We start from the raw sequence: 17,396 nt of genomic DNA, 5'->3' as shown, positions 1-17,396 counted from the left end.
CAGGGCAAACATAGACTGGTGAAAAATCAAAACTTGGGATAGAACAGGGGTCCTCCAGATACCAGCCAAGATCAGAAGACCAGGACTAGGAAATAATCCATGTGAAGTGCAAACATCTCCAGGAAACCTCAAGTGGGAACCCCTCAGACTAGGGGTGTGTGGCTGGAGCCTCCAACAGGACCCACAGAGACTTTCACCTCCTTCTACCCTTTATGAAGTTGAGGTTTGAGTCCAGAAAGACTGAGGGAACCTGGCTGATTGGAAACTCCAGGCCTAGCTGTGCTGCTAAGACAGGCTCCAGGTGAGAAGGACTCAGCACTAAGTGAGTGCAGAAGCAGTGAGGCAGGAATTCTGCTGGCTTCAGGCTCTTGTAGGTGGGAGGAGCTCCTGCTTTGGGATTCTAGGTCAGAGTGGAAAGCTGAAGGGAAAGCACTATTTTCTCACCCCGTGATTGAAGATGCTTATACTAATACCTCTTGTTAAAAAAAAAGAACCAGCAAACAATTAAGAACCCCACCATTGAAATGGGAATAGGGAAGAGCAGGGTTCATTTTCAGAGGACACTTTAGTTTAAAAAAAAAAAAAACAAAACTTCTAGGGGCAGCTAGGTGGCAAAGTGGAGAGAGCACCAGCCCTGAAGTCAGGAAGATCTGAGTTTAAATCTGGCCTCAGACACTTAACACTGCCTAGCTGTGTGACTCTAGGCAAGTCGCTTAACCCTAATTGCCTCAGGGGAAAAAAAAAGTCAGGAAGACCTAAATTTAAATCTAGCCTCAGACACTTAACACTTCCTAGCTGTGTGACTCTAGGCAAGTCACTTAACCCCAATTGCCTCAGGGGAAAACAAAAAAAACAACAACAAAAAGAGTAATGTGAAGTGGTTCCCTGCCCAGACAGAATTTATAGAGTAACTCAAACAATAATTTAAAAATCAAATGAGTTGAGGAAAAACTAAAAAGAATAAGAAAAACCATCCAAGATAAACAAGATTATGAAAAAAAAAAAGTTAACCAACTAGAAAAGGAGGTACAGAGTCTCAAAGATGAAAATAATTCTTTGAAAAAAAAAAAGAAAGAAAAAAAATAACTTTGAAAATTAGAATTGGGCAAGTCAGCAAACCTATGAAACACCAAGAAATAACAAAACAGATTATAAAAAATGAGAAAATAGAATAGTGTGAAACGTAAGAAAAATGACGAATCTGGAGAACTGATCGAGAATAGAAAATATAAGAATAATTGGACTGCCAGAAAGTTGTGACCAAAAACAGAATCTTGACACAATATTGCAGGAAATAATCCAAGAAAATTGCCCTAGAGTGATAGAACATGAGAGAAAAGACAAAATAGAAAGAAAAAAACAAACAAACAAACAACAAACAAACAAACAAAAAAAAAAAAACCACTGATCACCACTTCAGAGAGATCCTTTGTGGAAAACACACAAGAATACTATTGCCAAATTTCAAAAACTTCAGATCAAAGAGAAAATTTAGCAAGAAACAGAAAAAAACAATTTAAATATACTGGAGCTAAAATTAGAATTGTATAAGACTTATCAGCAACTACAATAAAAGACCACAGGTCCTGGAATCATATCTACCAACAATCAAAAGAGCTAGGCCAAACAAATGTGATAAAAATGACCATTCTGCCTCAATTATTTTACTTATTCAGTGCCATGCCAGTTAAATTACCAAAAATTTATTTTGTAGAATTAGAAAAAATAATAACAAAATTCATCTGGAAGAACAAAAGTTAAGAATATCAAGGGAATCAATTGGGGTAAATGTAAAGGAAGGTTTCCTAATAGTTTGGATCTCAAACTGTGTTACAAAGCAGTAATTATCAAAACAGTCTGGTGCTGGCTAAGATACAGAGTGGTAGATCAGTGGAATAGATTAGATATACAAGACATAGTAGTTAATGACATAGTAACCTAGTATTTGGCAAACCCAAAGTTCCAAATTTTTAGGACAAGAACTCAGTATTTGACAAAAACTGCTAGAAAAATTGATAAGCTGTTTGACAGAAATTAGGTAGAAACAAACATATCAAGATATGGTCAAAATGGGTATATGATTTGGATATAAAAAGTAATAGCATAAGTAATTTAGGGAAGTATGGAATATTTTATCTTTAAGATCTTTAGATCAGTGTAGAGAATTTATGACAAAAGAAGAGATAGGGAGCATTATGGGATGTAAAATGGATAATTCTGATTACATTAAATTATAAAATTTTTGCACAAACAAAATCAATGCAGTCAAAATTAAAAGGAAAGTTGAAAATTGTGAAAAAAATTTTACAGCAAGTTTCTCCAATAAAGGCTTCATTTCTCAAATATGTGAAGATTTGAGAATCAGTCATTCCCCAATTGATAAATGTCAAAGGAATGAACAATTTTCAGATGAAGAAATCAAAGATAACTTTAATCATATGGAAAAATGTCCTAAATCACTATTGATTAAAGAAACACACATTAAAACACTTCTCAGGGTGTCTTATACCTTTATATTGTCCAATATGACAAAAAAGGAAAATGCCAAATATTGGCGGGGATCAGGGAAAACTAAGACATAAGTGGAGAAGTTGGGAACTGATTCAACCATTCTAGAGAGCAATTTGGAACTATACCTAAGGAATATAAAATTGTGCATACTCTTTGATCCAGCAGTACTACTGACATTATAAGATACAGTCAGACACTCCCCATACCAGGCCACCAATTGTTAAGAATATGGGCAGTGATACCTCCCAAAATATATTGGGGTTATAGGCCCTGGGGTCATGAGTTGTCTCAGACTTAGACATCCTCCAAATCAAGGAGCAAAGATTTTATTATACTGCTGGGGCTAAATTCCCAGAGAAATTAGCTGACTAACCCCAAAAGGAGTTAGTTGTAACAAAGAGAAAGACACTAAAGGGAAGTATTGGGACTAGCCCTAAAAGGAGTTAAGTGAAAATCTACAATATGATCTTTTATAGAGGAAATATAACCTAGTGGGTTTGACATCATAACTTGGCTTCCTGATTAGATACATGGAAGATACGAGTTACTCAAGACTCTCACTTGGGGTGGGACTGTAATTAAAAGGCCTGCTTAAGAACAAAAGGTCCACAAAAGGCTGAGATGATCCTAACATTGTTCTTCCCTGTTTGCCTCAGGGAGTAGCTAGGCTTCCAAATTGTATATAATTCAGGATATCCAACCTTTGTAGTTACCTAGGACCTTATCAATACTACTCCTATGTCTGTATCCCAAAAAGACTTAAAAAAAAAAAAAAAAAAAGGAACAGGTCATTCATATATGTATAAAATAATTATAGTAGCTCTTTTTGTGGTGGCAAAGAATCGGACATTGAGGGGATGGCCATCACTTGGGGAATGGCTGAACAAGTTGTAGTAAATAATATAAAATGAAATGAGCAGAATCAAGAGAACATTTTACCCAGTAACAGCAATATTGTAGAACGACCCACTTTGAATGGCTTAACTACATTTGTTAATGCAATAATCTAGACAATTTTGAAGGATTTATGATTTTTTAAAAAATGCTATTCAAGAGAAAGAACTTTTAGAACCTGGATAGAGAATGAAGCATATATATTTTTTAAACCTTTGTTACTTTTTTGGGGGGGGCGCTGTGTTTATCTGTTTTTTTTTTAACAACATGGTTAATATGAAAATGTGTTTTAAATGACACTACATGTAATTTATATCAAATTTGCTTGCCTTCTTAATGATAGTGGCAGGGAGAGAAAAAGGGAGAGAACTTGGAATTCAAAAAATTTTAAAAATGAATGTTAAAATTATTTGTACATGTAATTGGAAAAAATAAAATAAAATGTCCTTCCAAACTGGTCACTAAGGATCAAGCTTGTCCAGTTATAATCCACTTATTTAGCTCTTCACTCCCCAGGAATATGCAGCCTAATTTTAAACCTCTGGGTCCCATTATCTCCTTTCTCCATCTTCTCTCCACCTCTTATTCTGAGAACTCTAATCAAATCACCAAGAACAAAGCCTCTGGAGAAAAAGTATTAATGGGTCACCTTATTGTACTACTTACTATCTTTATGACTTTTCAGATCACTACTGACTTTCCTTGTTTTTAGAGCCAGCTGGTAAAGCAGCGTGGAGTCAGGAAGATTTGAATTCAAATGTCACTTTAGACACTTAGTATTTTATGATTCTGGGTAACTCAATTACCATTGTGTGTTTCAGTTTCCTTAACTGTAAAATGAGGATAATAATAGAATCTGCCCTCTAGATTCATTATAAAGATCAAATGATATAATATTTGTAAGCTGTCTGGCATGTCTGTCAGACAATAAGCATTATATAAATGTTTATTCTCTCCTTCCTCCCTCTTCCGCATTAAAATGTAAACTCCCTGGGATGGATGGAAAATGCCAATCGCATCCAGAAAGAACTATAGAAACTGAGAGTGGATCAAAACATAGTATTTTTACCGTTTTTGTTTGTTTTTCTTTCTCACATTTTCCCCCCTTTTGGTCTGATTTTTCTTGCACAACATGACAAATATGGAAACATGTCTAAAAAGATTGCACATATTTAACCTATATCAAATTATTTGCTGTCCTGGGGAGGGGAGAGGTAAGGGAGGAAGGGAGAAAAATTTAGAACACAAAGTCTTACAAAAATGAATATTGAGAACTATCTTTATATGTATTTGGAAAAATAAAATACTATTGAGAAAAAAAATTGTAAGCTCCTTGAGTCAGGGCCTGTCCCTGTTCCCCTTTTTTGTATCCCTAGCACTTAGCACAATGTGTGGCATATAATACTTGCTTAATAAATTATTTTAATTTATTCATTTTGATGGACTGGCAAAAGGAAATTCATGAGAAAGGACATGTATCGATACATTGATCTATAAGTATTTATTAAGTGTCTATTATTTTTTAGGCATTGTACTAGACATTGGACTTTCTTGTTTCAAGGGAACTCTCTGATGAGGAAACTCATAACCAGGGCAGATCAGCACCTTCTCTGAAATCTAGAGTCGTCTTTTTTTATATATATATACAAAACATATGCATGAGTAATTTTTCAACAATGACCCTTGCAAAAACTTGTTTCAACTTTTCCCCTCCTTCCCTCCACCCCCTCCCCTAGATGGCAGGTAGTCCCATATATATTAAATTATATGTTAAATACAATATATGTATACATATTTATACAATTATCTTGTTGCACAAAAAAGATTGGATTTAGAAAGAAGGTAAAAATAATCTGAGAAGAAAAAACAAAAATGCAAGCAAACAATAACAGAATGGAAATGTTAGGTTGTGGTCCATTCTCATTTCCCAGTGTGCTTTCTCTGGATGTAGCTGGTTCTGTTCAAAACAGATCAATTGGAACTGATTTGGATCCTCTCATTGTTGAAGAGAGCCACGTCCATCAGAACTGATCATCATGTAGTATTGTTGTTGAAGTATATAATGAACTTCCGCTCTTGCTCATTTCATTCAGCATCAGTTGCTGTAAGTCTCTCTTGGCCTCTCTGAAATCATTCTGTTGATTATTTCTTACCGAACAATAATATTCCATAATATTCATATACCACAATTTATTCAGCCATTCTCCAACTGATGGGCATCTACACAGTTTCCAGTTTCTGGCCACTACAAAGAGGGCTGCCACAAACATTCTTGCACATACAGGTCCCTTTCCCTTCTTTAATATCTCTCTGGGATATAAGCCCAATAGTAACACTGCTGGGTCAAAGGGTATGCACAGTTTGATAACTTTTTGAGTATAATTTCAGATTGTTCTCCAGAATGGTTGGATCCGTTCACAACTCCACCAACAATGCATCAGTGTCCCAGTTTTCCCACATCCCCTCCAACATTCATTATTATCTTTTCCTGTCATCTTAGCCAATCTGACAGGTGTGTAGTGGTACCTCAGAGTTGTCTTAATTTGCATTCTCTGATCAACAATGATTTGGAGCATCTTTTCATATGAATAGAAATAGTTTCAATTTCTTTATCTGAAAATTGTCTGTTCATATCCTTTGACTATTTATCCATTGGAGAATGGCTTGATTTCATATAAATTAGAGTTAATTCTCTATATATTTTGGAGATGAAACTTTTATCAGGATTTTAAGCTGTAAAAATGTTTTCCCAGTTTATTGCTTCCCTTCTAATCCTGTCTGCATTAGTTTTTTTTTTTTTTTTGACAGACAGACAGTATCCTTTATTTTAATATTACTTAAACATTCTTTTTAAAAAATTGAGTTCCATGATGCTAAGTGAAATGAGCAGAACCAGGAGATCACTTTACACTTCAACAACGATATTGTATGAGGATGTATTCTGATGGAAGTGGATTTCTTTGACAAAGAGACCTGAGTTTCAATTGATAAATGATGGATAGAAGCAGCTACACCCAAAGAAAGAACACTGGGAAATGAATGTGAACTATTTGCATTTTTGTTTTTCTTTCCGAGTTGTTTTTACCTTCTGAATCCAATTCTCCCTGTGCAACAAGAGAACTGCTCGGTTCTGCAAACATATATTGTATCTAGGATATACTACAACATATCTAACATATATAGCACCGTCTAGGGGAGGGGGTGGAGGGAGGGAGGGGAAAAATAGGAACAGAAGCGAGCGCAAAGGATAATGTTGTAAAAAAATTACCCTGGCATGGATTCTGTCAATATAAAGTTATTATAAAATAAAATAAAATATTAAAAAAAATTGAGTTCCAAATTCCCTCTGTCCCGCCCCTTCCTTACCCACTGAGAAGGCAAGCAATATGATATCAATTATATACTTGAAATCACGTAAAACATTTTCACATTATTTATCTTGCAAAAAAAAGCAAAAATAATAAAGTGAAAATATATATTTCAATTTGCATTCAGTGTTCATCAGTAATCTCTCTCTCTGGAGGTAGGTAACATTTTTTAACATGAGTCTTTTGGAATCATCTTGGATCATTATATTGATCAGAGTAAGTTTTCTTTTTTTTATTATTATAACTTTTTATTGACAGAACCCATGCCAGAGTAATTTTTTACAACATTATCCCTTGCATTCACTTCTGTTCCGACTTTTCCCCTCCCTCCATCCACCCCCTACCCCAGATGGCAAGCAGTCCTGTACATGTTAAATATGTCACAGTATATCCTAGATACAATATACGTGTGTAGAACCGAACAGTTCTCTTGTTGCACAAGAAGAATTGGATTCAGAAGGTAAAAATAATCTGGGAAGAAAAACAAAAATTGCACACAGTTCACACTCATTTCCCAATGTTCCTTCTCTGGGTGTAGCTGATTCTGTCCATCATTGATCAATTGGAACTGAATTAGATCTTCTCTTTGTCAAAGAGATCCACTTCCATCAGAATACATCCTCATATAGTATTGTTGTCGAAGTATATAATGATCTCCTGGTCCTGCTCATTTCACTTAGCATCAGTTCATGTAAGTCTCTCCAAGCCTCTCTGTATTAATCCTGCTGGTCATTTCTTACAGAACAATAATATTCCATAATATTCATATACCACAATTTACCAATCATTCTCCAATTGATGGGCATCCATTCATTTTCCAGCTTTTAGCCACTACAAAGAGGGCCGCTACAAACATTTTGGCACATACAGGTCCCTTTCCTTTCTTTAGTATCTCTTTGAGATATAAGCCCAGTAGTAACACAACTGGATCAAAGGATATGTACAGTTTGATAACTTTTGGGGCATAATTCCAGATTGCTCTCCAGAATGGGTGGATTCGTTCACAACTCCACCAACAATGCATCAGTGTCCCAGTTTTCCTGCATCTCCTCCAACATTCATCATTATTTTTTCCTGTCATCTTAGCCAATTTGACAGGTGTATAGTGGTATCTCAGAGTTGTCTTAATTTGCATTTCTCTGTTCAACAGTGATTCGGAACACTCTTTCATATGGGTAGAAATAGTTTCAATTTCATTATCTGAAAATTGCTTATATTCTTTGACTATTAATTGGAGAATGGCTTGATTTCTTATAAATTAGAGTTAATTCTCTCTATATTTTGGAAATGAGGCCTTTATCAGAACCTTTAACTGTAAAAATGTCTTCCCAGTTTGTTGTTTCCCTTCTAATCTTGTTTGCATTAGTTTTGTTTGTACAAAGGCTTTTTAATTTGATATAATCAAAATTTTCTATTTTGTGATCAATGATGATCCCTAATTCTTCTTTGGTCACAAATTCCTTCCTCTTCCACAAGCCTGAGAGGCTATCCTATGTTCCTCTAATTTATTTATAATCTCGTTCTTTATGCCTAGATCATGAGCCCATTTTGATCTTATCTTGGTGTTTAGTGTTAAGTGTGGATCAATGCCTAGTTTCTGCCATACTAATTTCCAATTTTCCTAGCAATTTTTGCCAAATAATGAATTCTTATCCCAAAAGATGGGGTCTGAAATCTAGAGTTTTAAAGAATTGTTTGGGGCATCAGAAAGCTAAATGATTTGTCTGGAGTCACTCAAGCCAAGATGAGCCCAGGCTAACTTGAGCTGAGTTCTTCCTCAATTCAGAATCAAATTTCTATCAGTTATATAACTACTCCTTAGGTCCTCAAGGAACACACATTCTATGACCTGGAAGCACTGCTTTTGCATGCCTCAAATTTGGGGCAGCTTTCTGGAGCCCACATATGAGTTACAGAGAAATGGCTGATTGGACAAGATTACCTTTGAAGTTTTTCCCACTCTGAACTTCTGTTTCAGGGGTCTTGCCTGATTTCACCTTCAATATCCTACTCTTTCTGGTTAAACTATCCTTCTTTTCCTGGCCTTTAAATCTCCAGGTATGCATCTATGACTCAATAATCCTGTGATCTCTCTTAGTCTCAGTTTCTTCATCTGTAAAATAAAATAGACTGGTTGATCTTTAGATTTCCTTCTATCTATGTTCCAGTGATCTTATAAGCAGCAATTGGATGGGGTAGCTAAAAATACAGGATTTGGAGTCAGGAAGATTTTGTTCAACTATTTTTCAATCCTGTCCAACTCTTTTGTGACCCCATTTGGTGTTTTCTTGGCAAAGATATTGGAGGGGTTTGCCATCTCCTTCTTGTGAGAAACAAAATCTTTCCCAAGAACTCTACTGATTCACTTATGAATCTAGGAAAAGATTTTATTTTACCCTTCTTGCAAGAGCAGGTATCTAGTAGGTATGCCCTTGAAGAATAAAAACACAGCTTTTTATTTCCTATTCTAAAATGAAAGTCCCTCCAATTTCCCCTATTGTATGACTACCACAGACATTACAGTTTATCCAAAGTGAATCTTCACCTCCAATTATACCTCTCCTTGGCATTCATTTTATTTGGACATAGTTCAGCCCTCCCCTGAGTCCCACAGCCTGTGTATAACCACAAAGGTTATACAGCTTATTAGGAGCACCTAATTTCCTTAAGTGAGTTCGAGTCCCCACCCTGATTACATCTCATAACCTGTTTCTTATTCTAATTTATGACTTCCCTTCATAAGTTTTGTTTCCTTTGTTCCACTTCAACCTAACCTTTAAATTCTCTTTCTTAGGTTTCAATTTCATTTTTCTGATTTGATGCATTTCTCTAAATTCCGTAACTCTATGGAAACTAACCCCTCATCCAATTCTCACATTCTCCAGGTCATTTTACAAGTGAGGAAATTGAGGCACACAGGGTAAAGTAACTTGCCCAGCGTCACCACAGCCAGGACGTAGGTTGGATTTGAGCACAGTTCTTCCTGCTTCTAGGTCTGGGGCACTATTCACTGTGCCACTTAGATATCCTTAGTCAGAATAATACTATATTTTAATCTTCTTTCAGATTTTTTTAGTTATGTAACTATGGGCAAAACACATATAAGGATGATAATAGTATAAATAATAACAATAACAATAATAATAATACCAACTTCATATTGAAAAATTATAAGATTTTGGCCTCAAGAAGAGATATAAGAAGAAACTCTCCCTTGCTTCTTTGCATCGGTGTAGAGAACAAGTTCACAGATGTAGAACATTAAATAAAATGTCATTAGGTATGGCTCTCTGGAAAGAGAAGAGGATGGAGACTAGGGGAAATCTGTTGTATGTCCTTCAGTGCTGAAGAAAGCCATGTCATCAGGGAAGTGATACCATGATATGCAAGTAAACTGAATTTAAGTGAGAGAGGGTCATACAAGATCACCAGCCTCACTTTTTCCTCCAGAACCATCTGAATTCAGTGGTCAGATAAAGGTCAGAACGACTAGAGAATGACCTGGATGGAGTGGGAAACCTTGGCTTTTTTAAAGCTAAAGTCTTTAAAAGGTCTTTGTTGGACTGAGACAACGACCAATCAGTGATTAACCTAGGTATGAACTGAGTCAAAGATTGGCCTTTGTTACCTAATCAAAAACCCAGGAAAAAAAAACAACCCAATCTGGGAGAAGACCCTCAGGGTTTCTGGCCCAAACGGAAACAATTGCTATTTACATTCACTCTGAGACAATCAGGGCCCAAACAATGACCAACCGGGGCTTGGCCTGGGATCTACTGTTGGCCAATCAATGAGGACCAGATTGATTTGGGATTAAGGCGTGGACTTTAAGTAAGAAATCTAGCTGGTAAACCCCCACATATCTTGGGAAGTTCCAGCATTTAAAAAAAAAATTACATTCATTTTGGTAGAACACTTGAATACTCTATGTGGAGGGAGGGAGGGAGGCAAGGATGGAAGGAAGGAATCTCCAAGGGAAGGTACAAGCATTAAGTGGGATGCAAAAGGCTCCTTGCAGAAAGTGGGACATGAGCAGAGACTTGGAGGAGACCAGGAAAGCTTGAGGCAGATGAAAAAATGTGATATTCCTTGCCATCAAAAAGATGAGAAATCAGGATTGGAGCATCCTATCCATGGAACAGTAAGATCAATGCTTCTACACTATAGAGTTGGGAACTAGATGGAAAAGAAAAAAAAAAAGTATGACATAAGAGAACTAGAAAGATAGAAAGGGGTCAGATTGAGGACTTTCAAAGGCAAACATACAAAGGTAAATGATTAACAACCACTGACATACTTTTAAGTTTAATCATCATTATTAACAGTCTCTTCATCACTTAAGTCTAGACAATCAACAAAATAATCCATAAAATCATGATTTGTAGCATTTGCCTCTTTTCCAAAGAAGAAATGCTCATGCTGAAAAAATAACAATCAGCTAGAATCCCTAGAACTGGCTGCAGCACATCCCTACAAACAGGAGGTGTTATATTTGATTTTGGAAATAATAGGGAGCTACTAGAGTTTATAATGGAGGAGGGGTGACATGGTGAGCCCTGCTCCTTAGGAAAATCACTTGGCAGCTGAGGGGAGGATAGGCTGGAATAAGAAATTTGAAACAGAGAGAGCAACAAAAAGACTAATGTTGTTAACCAGGCCTGGGGTCAGGGCAGTGTCAGGAGAAAGAAGGGAATGGACACATGAGGGAGGCTGGGAAGGTATAATTGATAGATTGGACATTGGAGGGAGAGGAGTTCGAGAGAATGGGATGCTGTGAAGGTATAATGGATAGATTGGACATTGAAGGGAGAGGAGTTCGAGAGAATGGGATGCTGTGAAGGTATAATCGATAGATTGGATATTGGAGAGAGAGGAGTTCGAGAGAATGGGATGCTGTGAAGGTATAATCGATAGATTGGATATTGGAGAGAGAGGAGTTCGAGGGAATGGGATGCTGTGAAGGTATGATCGATAGATTGGATATTGGAGGGAGAGGAATTCGAGGGAATGGGATGCTGTGAAGGTATAATCGATAGATTGGATATTGGAGAGAGAGGAGTTTGAGAGAATGGGATGCTGTGAAGGCATAATCGATAGATTGGACATTGGAGGGAGAGGAGTTCGAGGGAATGGGATGCTGGGAAGGTATGATCGCCAGATTGGATATTGGAGGGAGAGGAGTTTGAGGGAATGGGTTGCTGTGAAGGTATGATCGATAGATTGGACATTGGAGGGAGAGAAGAGGCTGCCAATCAAGGTGCTTGAGATGGTAGTACCCTTGACAAAAATATGGAAGTTCAAAAAAGGGGAGAATTTGGATGAGAGTGATTTAAGATGTTTGTGGGACATCTGATTCAAGACATCCTCTATGCAATTGGAGATGTAAGATAAAAGTAAGGAGAGAAGTTAGGGCTGGACAAATAGATCTAAGAATCATCTACTTTTTAAACTATGGGTAGAGACTCCATGGAGTCTTATAACTGAATGTGGAGATCATGAAATTATTTATTATCAGTAACTGTTTGGTTTGTATACCTATCTTATATACTTATATACATAAGGTTGAGTAAAACTTTCTCAGATGAAAAGTTTAAGAAGCCCTGATCTACATGATAATGATAATTGAATCCATGGAAGCTGATGAAATCACCGAAAGGGACAACAGAAGGGGATCCAGGATAGAGCCTTGGGAGAGATCTATAGTTATGCGGCTTGATTTGGGTGAAGATCCAGCAATGACATAGAGGAGGAGGTCAAGTACGTGGTAGGAGATTCAGAGGAGAGAACTGCTGGGAAAAGAAAAAGAAAAAAAAAAAAAAACACAGAAGGAAGAGGGAAGTATCAAGGGGAAGACCATGAGGTCAAAGGCTGCCAAAAGGTCAAGAAGATTTGGCAGATCATAAGGGAAGAATTCAAGAATACTCAGAAGAACCAAGTTGCATCAATTGATACAGTGGATTTGCAACATATTAGAGATAGGATAAAATTATTTATTTATTTTATAGTATTTCATGGATGGCAGAAAATATTGTAAATTATAGTACTGTTATTTTAAAAGTTATTTTAAAATACTTGTACTGATAATCTGATTCTAGAGTTTTAAAAGATCATTGGTAACAATGTAGCTGGAGCAACTGATACTATAATAATGCTTATTGACTGTTTTCTATTGAGAGGAAATAAAATAAAAGCACAGTGATGGATCAAGGAAGCAAGCAAGAAGTTTTCATTGTTCTTACTATACGGTGCTAATTGCCAGGGTTAAAAAGACAAAACCAAAACCAAAACCCAGTTCCCGTCCTTAAGGAGCTTATATTCTCTAAGGTTGGAAGAACATGAAATGTACACAAATTGGCATCTGAGGTACCTAGAAACGTGATCCAAAGTAACTCTGGATGGAAAGGTTGGGAAAAATCAGGAAAGGTCTTCAGAAGGAAGTAATCTTAGGGCTGAGTCTTTAAAAGAAGGTTGTGAAGAGCATAAAAGTCATTTCATGCTTGTTGAATTGAATTAAAATATTCACGAGAACCTCCCTTCCACTCTAATAGTAGCTATGATTTTCACCAGTTGGTTAACAAGTGAACAGGGCAGCAAAGAACCAAGACTTAAATAATGGTGGAGAAATCGGTATCACTTAGTTCACTCCTAGTATTTGAAAACTTAGCAGCCAAATGGCCTCATGCAAGAAAAAAAAAAAAGTCAGGAAATGAAAAGGCTGACCAAGGTTCCAAAAATAAAGTCAAAGGAAGTTTTTCTGATTTCAACTAATGGAAAAATCTGATCCCAAACCATTGTGTCCAGGTGATCAGGATGTCCAGAGACATCCTGAACACTAAATGGGGACCTTCTTCTTTTCCTCATTTCTTCTTTATTTTATAATAAATTCTGTAAAATTTAAATGGATGGTGGTCAATGAAAAATTTCCTCCATAGTGAGTTGATAAAAGAGTATAAGAAATCAGTATGCAAATTAAATATTTACTGATGATAAATCAAAATTTCCTGATCTCTACATTGAGTTATACAACATTACATGGGGTAGCAACCCACAATTTAGGAAGCTTTGCTCTAAGCCAAACTTCTCTTTTTACTGATATGGAAACTGAGGCTCTGTCTCAGATGAAGTGACCTGCTTAAATTCACACAGGTAGTATGTGTCTGAGAATGAATTTGAAATCAGGTCCTCCACCTCAAAAGTCAATAAATATTCTCTTCACTTATAATTTTGTCTCCTAGTTGCTTAATATATGGTTGTAGAATAAAACTGAACAGAAATTAATCTGTGGGGATAGAAGTAAAATGAGAACGGGAATGTCTATTCTTGAATCAGTGGGGGAAGTGTGTCTATACTTAAGTGTTTCTCTGATGGGGAGGGGATAAGTTCACACTGAGGTTTGCAAAGTTCATCCTCATGGTAGCTCTGGAAAGGAAGTACTATTATTATTCCCATTTTACAGATGACAAAACAAAGGCACAATTAATTATCATCCTTTGTGGGTTACCACACAGCTAATAAAGTGCTCAACTTAAGAATTCAGCTTGAATCCTTCAAGCATTCCACAGCATTAAGTCCTTTCCACTCTGCCATGTTCTCAGCTAAGAATCTGGCTTCATTGGTCACCAAAAAAAAATCAAGGCCACTCAAGGAGAACTTCTTCTTTTCCCTCTTCTTCCTCTAATCATTTTAATATCTTCCATAAGTATCTTTTCTTTTGGCCCTGTCTCACATGAAAAGTTGGCCAAGGCAAACTTCTCTATATGCACAAGTGATCTCATTCTATCCTCTCTTCCCTTTCTGTCATTCTCATTTTCTCATATCTTCAATTTCTCCCTTTTTGATGGGTTACTCCTCCACTGTCAAAAAAGACACTTGTGTCTCCCTCATCCCTCCAAAACCCTCAATTCATCTATCTTTCCTTACCAGCTATGATCCCCTCTCTCTTTCTCTCTCTCTCTCTCCTTTCTTTCCTCTTATTATCTTCTTAAATCTTTACAATCTGGCTTCTAAACCACACTGTTTAATTTTTCCAAAGTTACCAAACGAATCCCCAATTCTACTGGCCTTTTCTCAATCATTAGCTTCCTTTCTGCAGCCTTTGACACAGCTGATATTTCTTCTCTCTAGATTTTCATGGTATTGCTCTCTTGAACCAGAGGTCTCATAGACATCTTAAACTTTTTTTTTTTTTTTTTGCTGAAGCAATTGGAGTTAAGTGACTTGCCCAAGGGCACACAGCTAGGAAGTGTGAAGTGTTTAAGGTCCTATTTGTCCTCCTGACTTCAGGGCTGGTGCACTATCCACTGCACTATCTAGCTACCCCTGACATCTTAAACTTAACATATCCAAAATTGAGTTCATTATCTTTCCATCTTTCCTTTTGTCTCGATTACTGCTGAAGGTACTGCTATCTTCCTGTCACCAAGGCTGGAAACCTAAGTGGCCTCCTCAACTCCTATCATCTCCCCATAATAAATTAGCTCAAGTCCTCCTTTTTTCACCTTTGTAACATCTCTCAAATATACCTTCTTCTCTCCTCTGATACTGTTACTATCCTGGTGCAAGTCCTGGTCAGCTCCCTCAGTAATTCAGATACCACTGGCCTCCCAGAACAAGACATTCCCATTTCCCAACTGGGCATTTTCACTGGTGGTCATTTCTTTCCTTACTCATCTCTACTTATGGGTCTCCTTGGCTTCCTTCAAGTTGAAGCTAAAGTCCTACCTTCTACAGGAAGCCTTTCCTTATCCCCCTTAATTCTAGTGATAGCGCTCTGTTAATTATCTTCAATTTATCTTTCCTGCCCATATCTTGTTTGTACAATTGTTTACATATCATCTCCTCCATAAAACTTTGAGCTTCTGCAGAACACCATCTGGTTTTTGCTTTCTGTGCCTGGTACATAGTAGATGCTTAATAAGTGTTTATCGATCGACAGATTAGTTGCTGGAGAAGACAAAATCATTCCTTCCCTAATGGAGCTTCCATTTCAAGGAAGGGAGAAGGTGTTTTCATTTAGATTTACACAAGACTATATAGGCTGTTGGGGGTGGAAGTAGAGAGAGCTGGGCCTGGAAGCAAGAAGACTCACTTCATGAGTTCAAATCTGACCTGAGACACTAACTAACTGTGTGATCCCAGTCAAGTCATTTACCTCTCTTTGCCTGAGTTTCTTTATCTTTAAAAGGAGCTGGAGAAAGAAAAGGCAAATCATTCCAGCATCTTTGCCAAGAAAATCCCAAATGCAGTCACAGAAGAGTTGTACACAACTGAACAAGAAGATGAATATTGGATTAAGGATAGTTAGGATCCTGAAGTGGCAAGTTCAATCAATTCAGAAGCAAGTGTGCCGGGGTGGAAAGGATGCCAGAATCTGTAGTCACAGCAAAATGACTTCAAATTTACTCCTTACTATTGGATAAATCAGTTCAAGTCTCTATCCTCAACTGTAATCATAACTGACTTTGAAGCTTATGGAAATACAGGATACTGTAACGGGAGGATATAGTCCCAAATCACTTTGCAGAATTTACTTATCTGTACTCCCTAAACTTGGAGTTCCCTCAGAAATACACGCCAAAGAAGGGAATTTCTAGTTTAGGCAAGGGGGCACTTAGCAAAGCCCTTCTGCAGAAGGTGGCCTGTTATGGTGAGCTTTGAAGAAAGGTGGGAGTGTAAAAAGCAGACAGGAGCAGGGATGGGGTATACAGCTTGTACAAAGCCTGGCAAGAGATGGATGTGTCCATCAAAAAGCATTCATTAAACGCCTACTAGGTTTTGCAATATAAAGTCTCCAAAGTCTTTCACGGAGGGCTGGACGAAAGGGAAGAGTCCATAGACAGAGGAAAACCTGAGTTCCAAATCGGATTCAACTACTTACTAGTTGGGAGCGTTTGTGATGGGGGGTAAGCGCAGCAGGTACCTCACCAAACTTGGCAGAAGGCGCGCAGCCCAGAGCAGGAGCAGAGAAGGGGCGGCTGCTAGCGAACCTGAGCTTTCACTACTAGGGTAGCAGGGTGCTGCTTTAGGCGCACTGAGACCTGTCACAGACTTCAGCTGGAAAGGGGCAAGGTCTCCTCTGCGCCCAGGGCGCTGTCCAGGCGTCCCGAGCTGGTCTGGTCCCTGGAACAGACGGTTCTGGAGGGGAAAGGGAGGCGGGCGACCTTGCCCGGGCTCCCTCCCTTCGATCGCACTCGCTTGCGTGTCATGGTCCCGCGTCGCGGGGAATAAAGGATAAATAAAAAAGGGGGGGGGGCTCCATCCGCAGCTGACGGGGCGCGCAGTCCGACCCAGGGCGCGAGCTGGCCGCGGGACACACACCAAGCACTCCCGAGCGCCTCCGCGAGGCTCGCCTTCCTCCTCGGCTTTCAGCATCCATCCTTCCCGGGGCAGCGGGCTGGAGGCGGGGCGGGAGGTGCGCGCCAGCAGCGGCAGCAGCCGGCGCAGCAGCCTAGGCTGGGCTGGGCTCTGGATCGGGCGCGCGGCGCGCGCAGCCCGGGCCGGGCGGGGGGCGGGGCTTGCGGCGGGGCCCGCGCGCCCTCGTGGCCTCGCGCCCGCGCGCGCGGAGGGCGGGTGACCGGGCCCCGGGAAGAGCGCGGGCGCGGGCGCGGCGGAGGCGGCGGCGGT

At 38.6% G+C, this 17,396-nt stretch overlaps 1 protein-coding gene across 1 annotated transcript in view; it reads right to left on the bottom strand.

Annotated features, from left to right (window-relative positions):
• LOC127538764 (WD repeat-containing protein 70-like) overlaps positions 1-16,978 on the bottom strand; it is a 36,662-nt gene extending 19,684 nt beyond the window's left edge. Inside the window, exon 1 of the mRNA XM_051962504.1 lies at positions 16,855-16,978. Coding sequence (XP_051818464.1) covers positions 16,855-16,978 — 124 coding nt within the window. The remainder of the gene's footprint in view (positions 1-16,854) is intronic.
• Between the last annotated feature and the right edge of the window lie 418 nt (positions 16,979-17,396).

Source organism: Antechinus flavipes, chromosome 5 (assembly GCF_016432865.1).
Source record: "Antechinus flavipes isolate AdamAnt ecotype Samford, QLD, Australia chromosome 5, AdamAnt_v2, whole genome shotgun sequence".
Classification (NCBI taxonomy): Eukaryota; Metazoa; Chordata; class Mammalia; order Dasyuromorphia; family Dasyuridae; genus Antechinus; species Antechinus flavipes.
The sequence above is the reverse complement of the archived record's forward strand: the minus strand, read 5'-3'. Positions and strand labels throughout refer to the sequence as shown.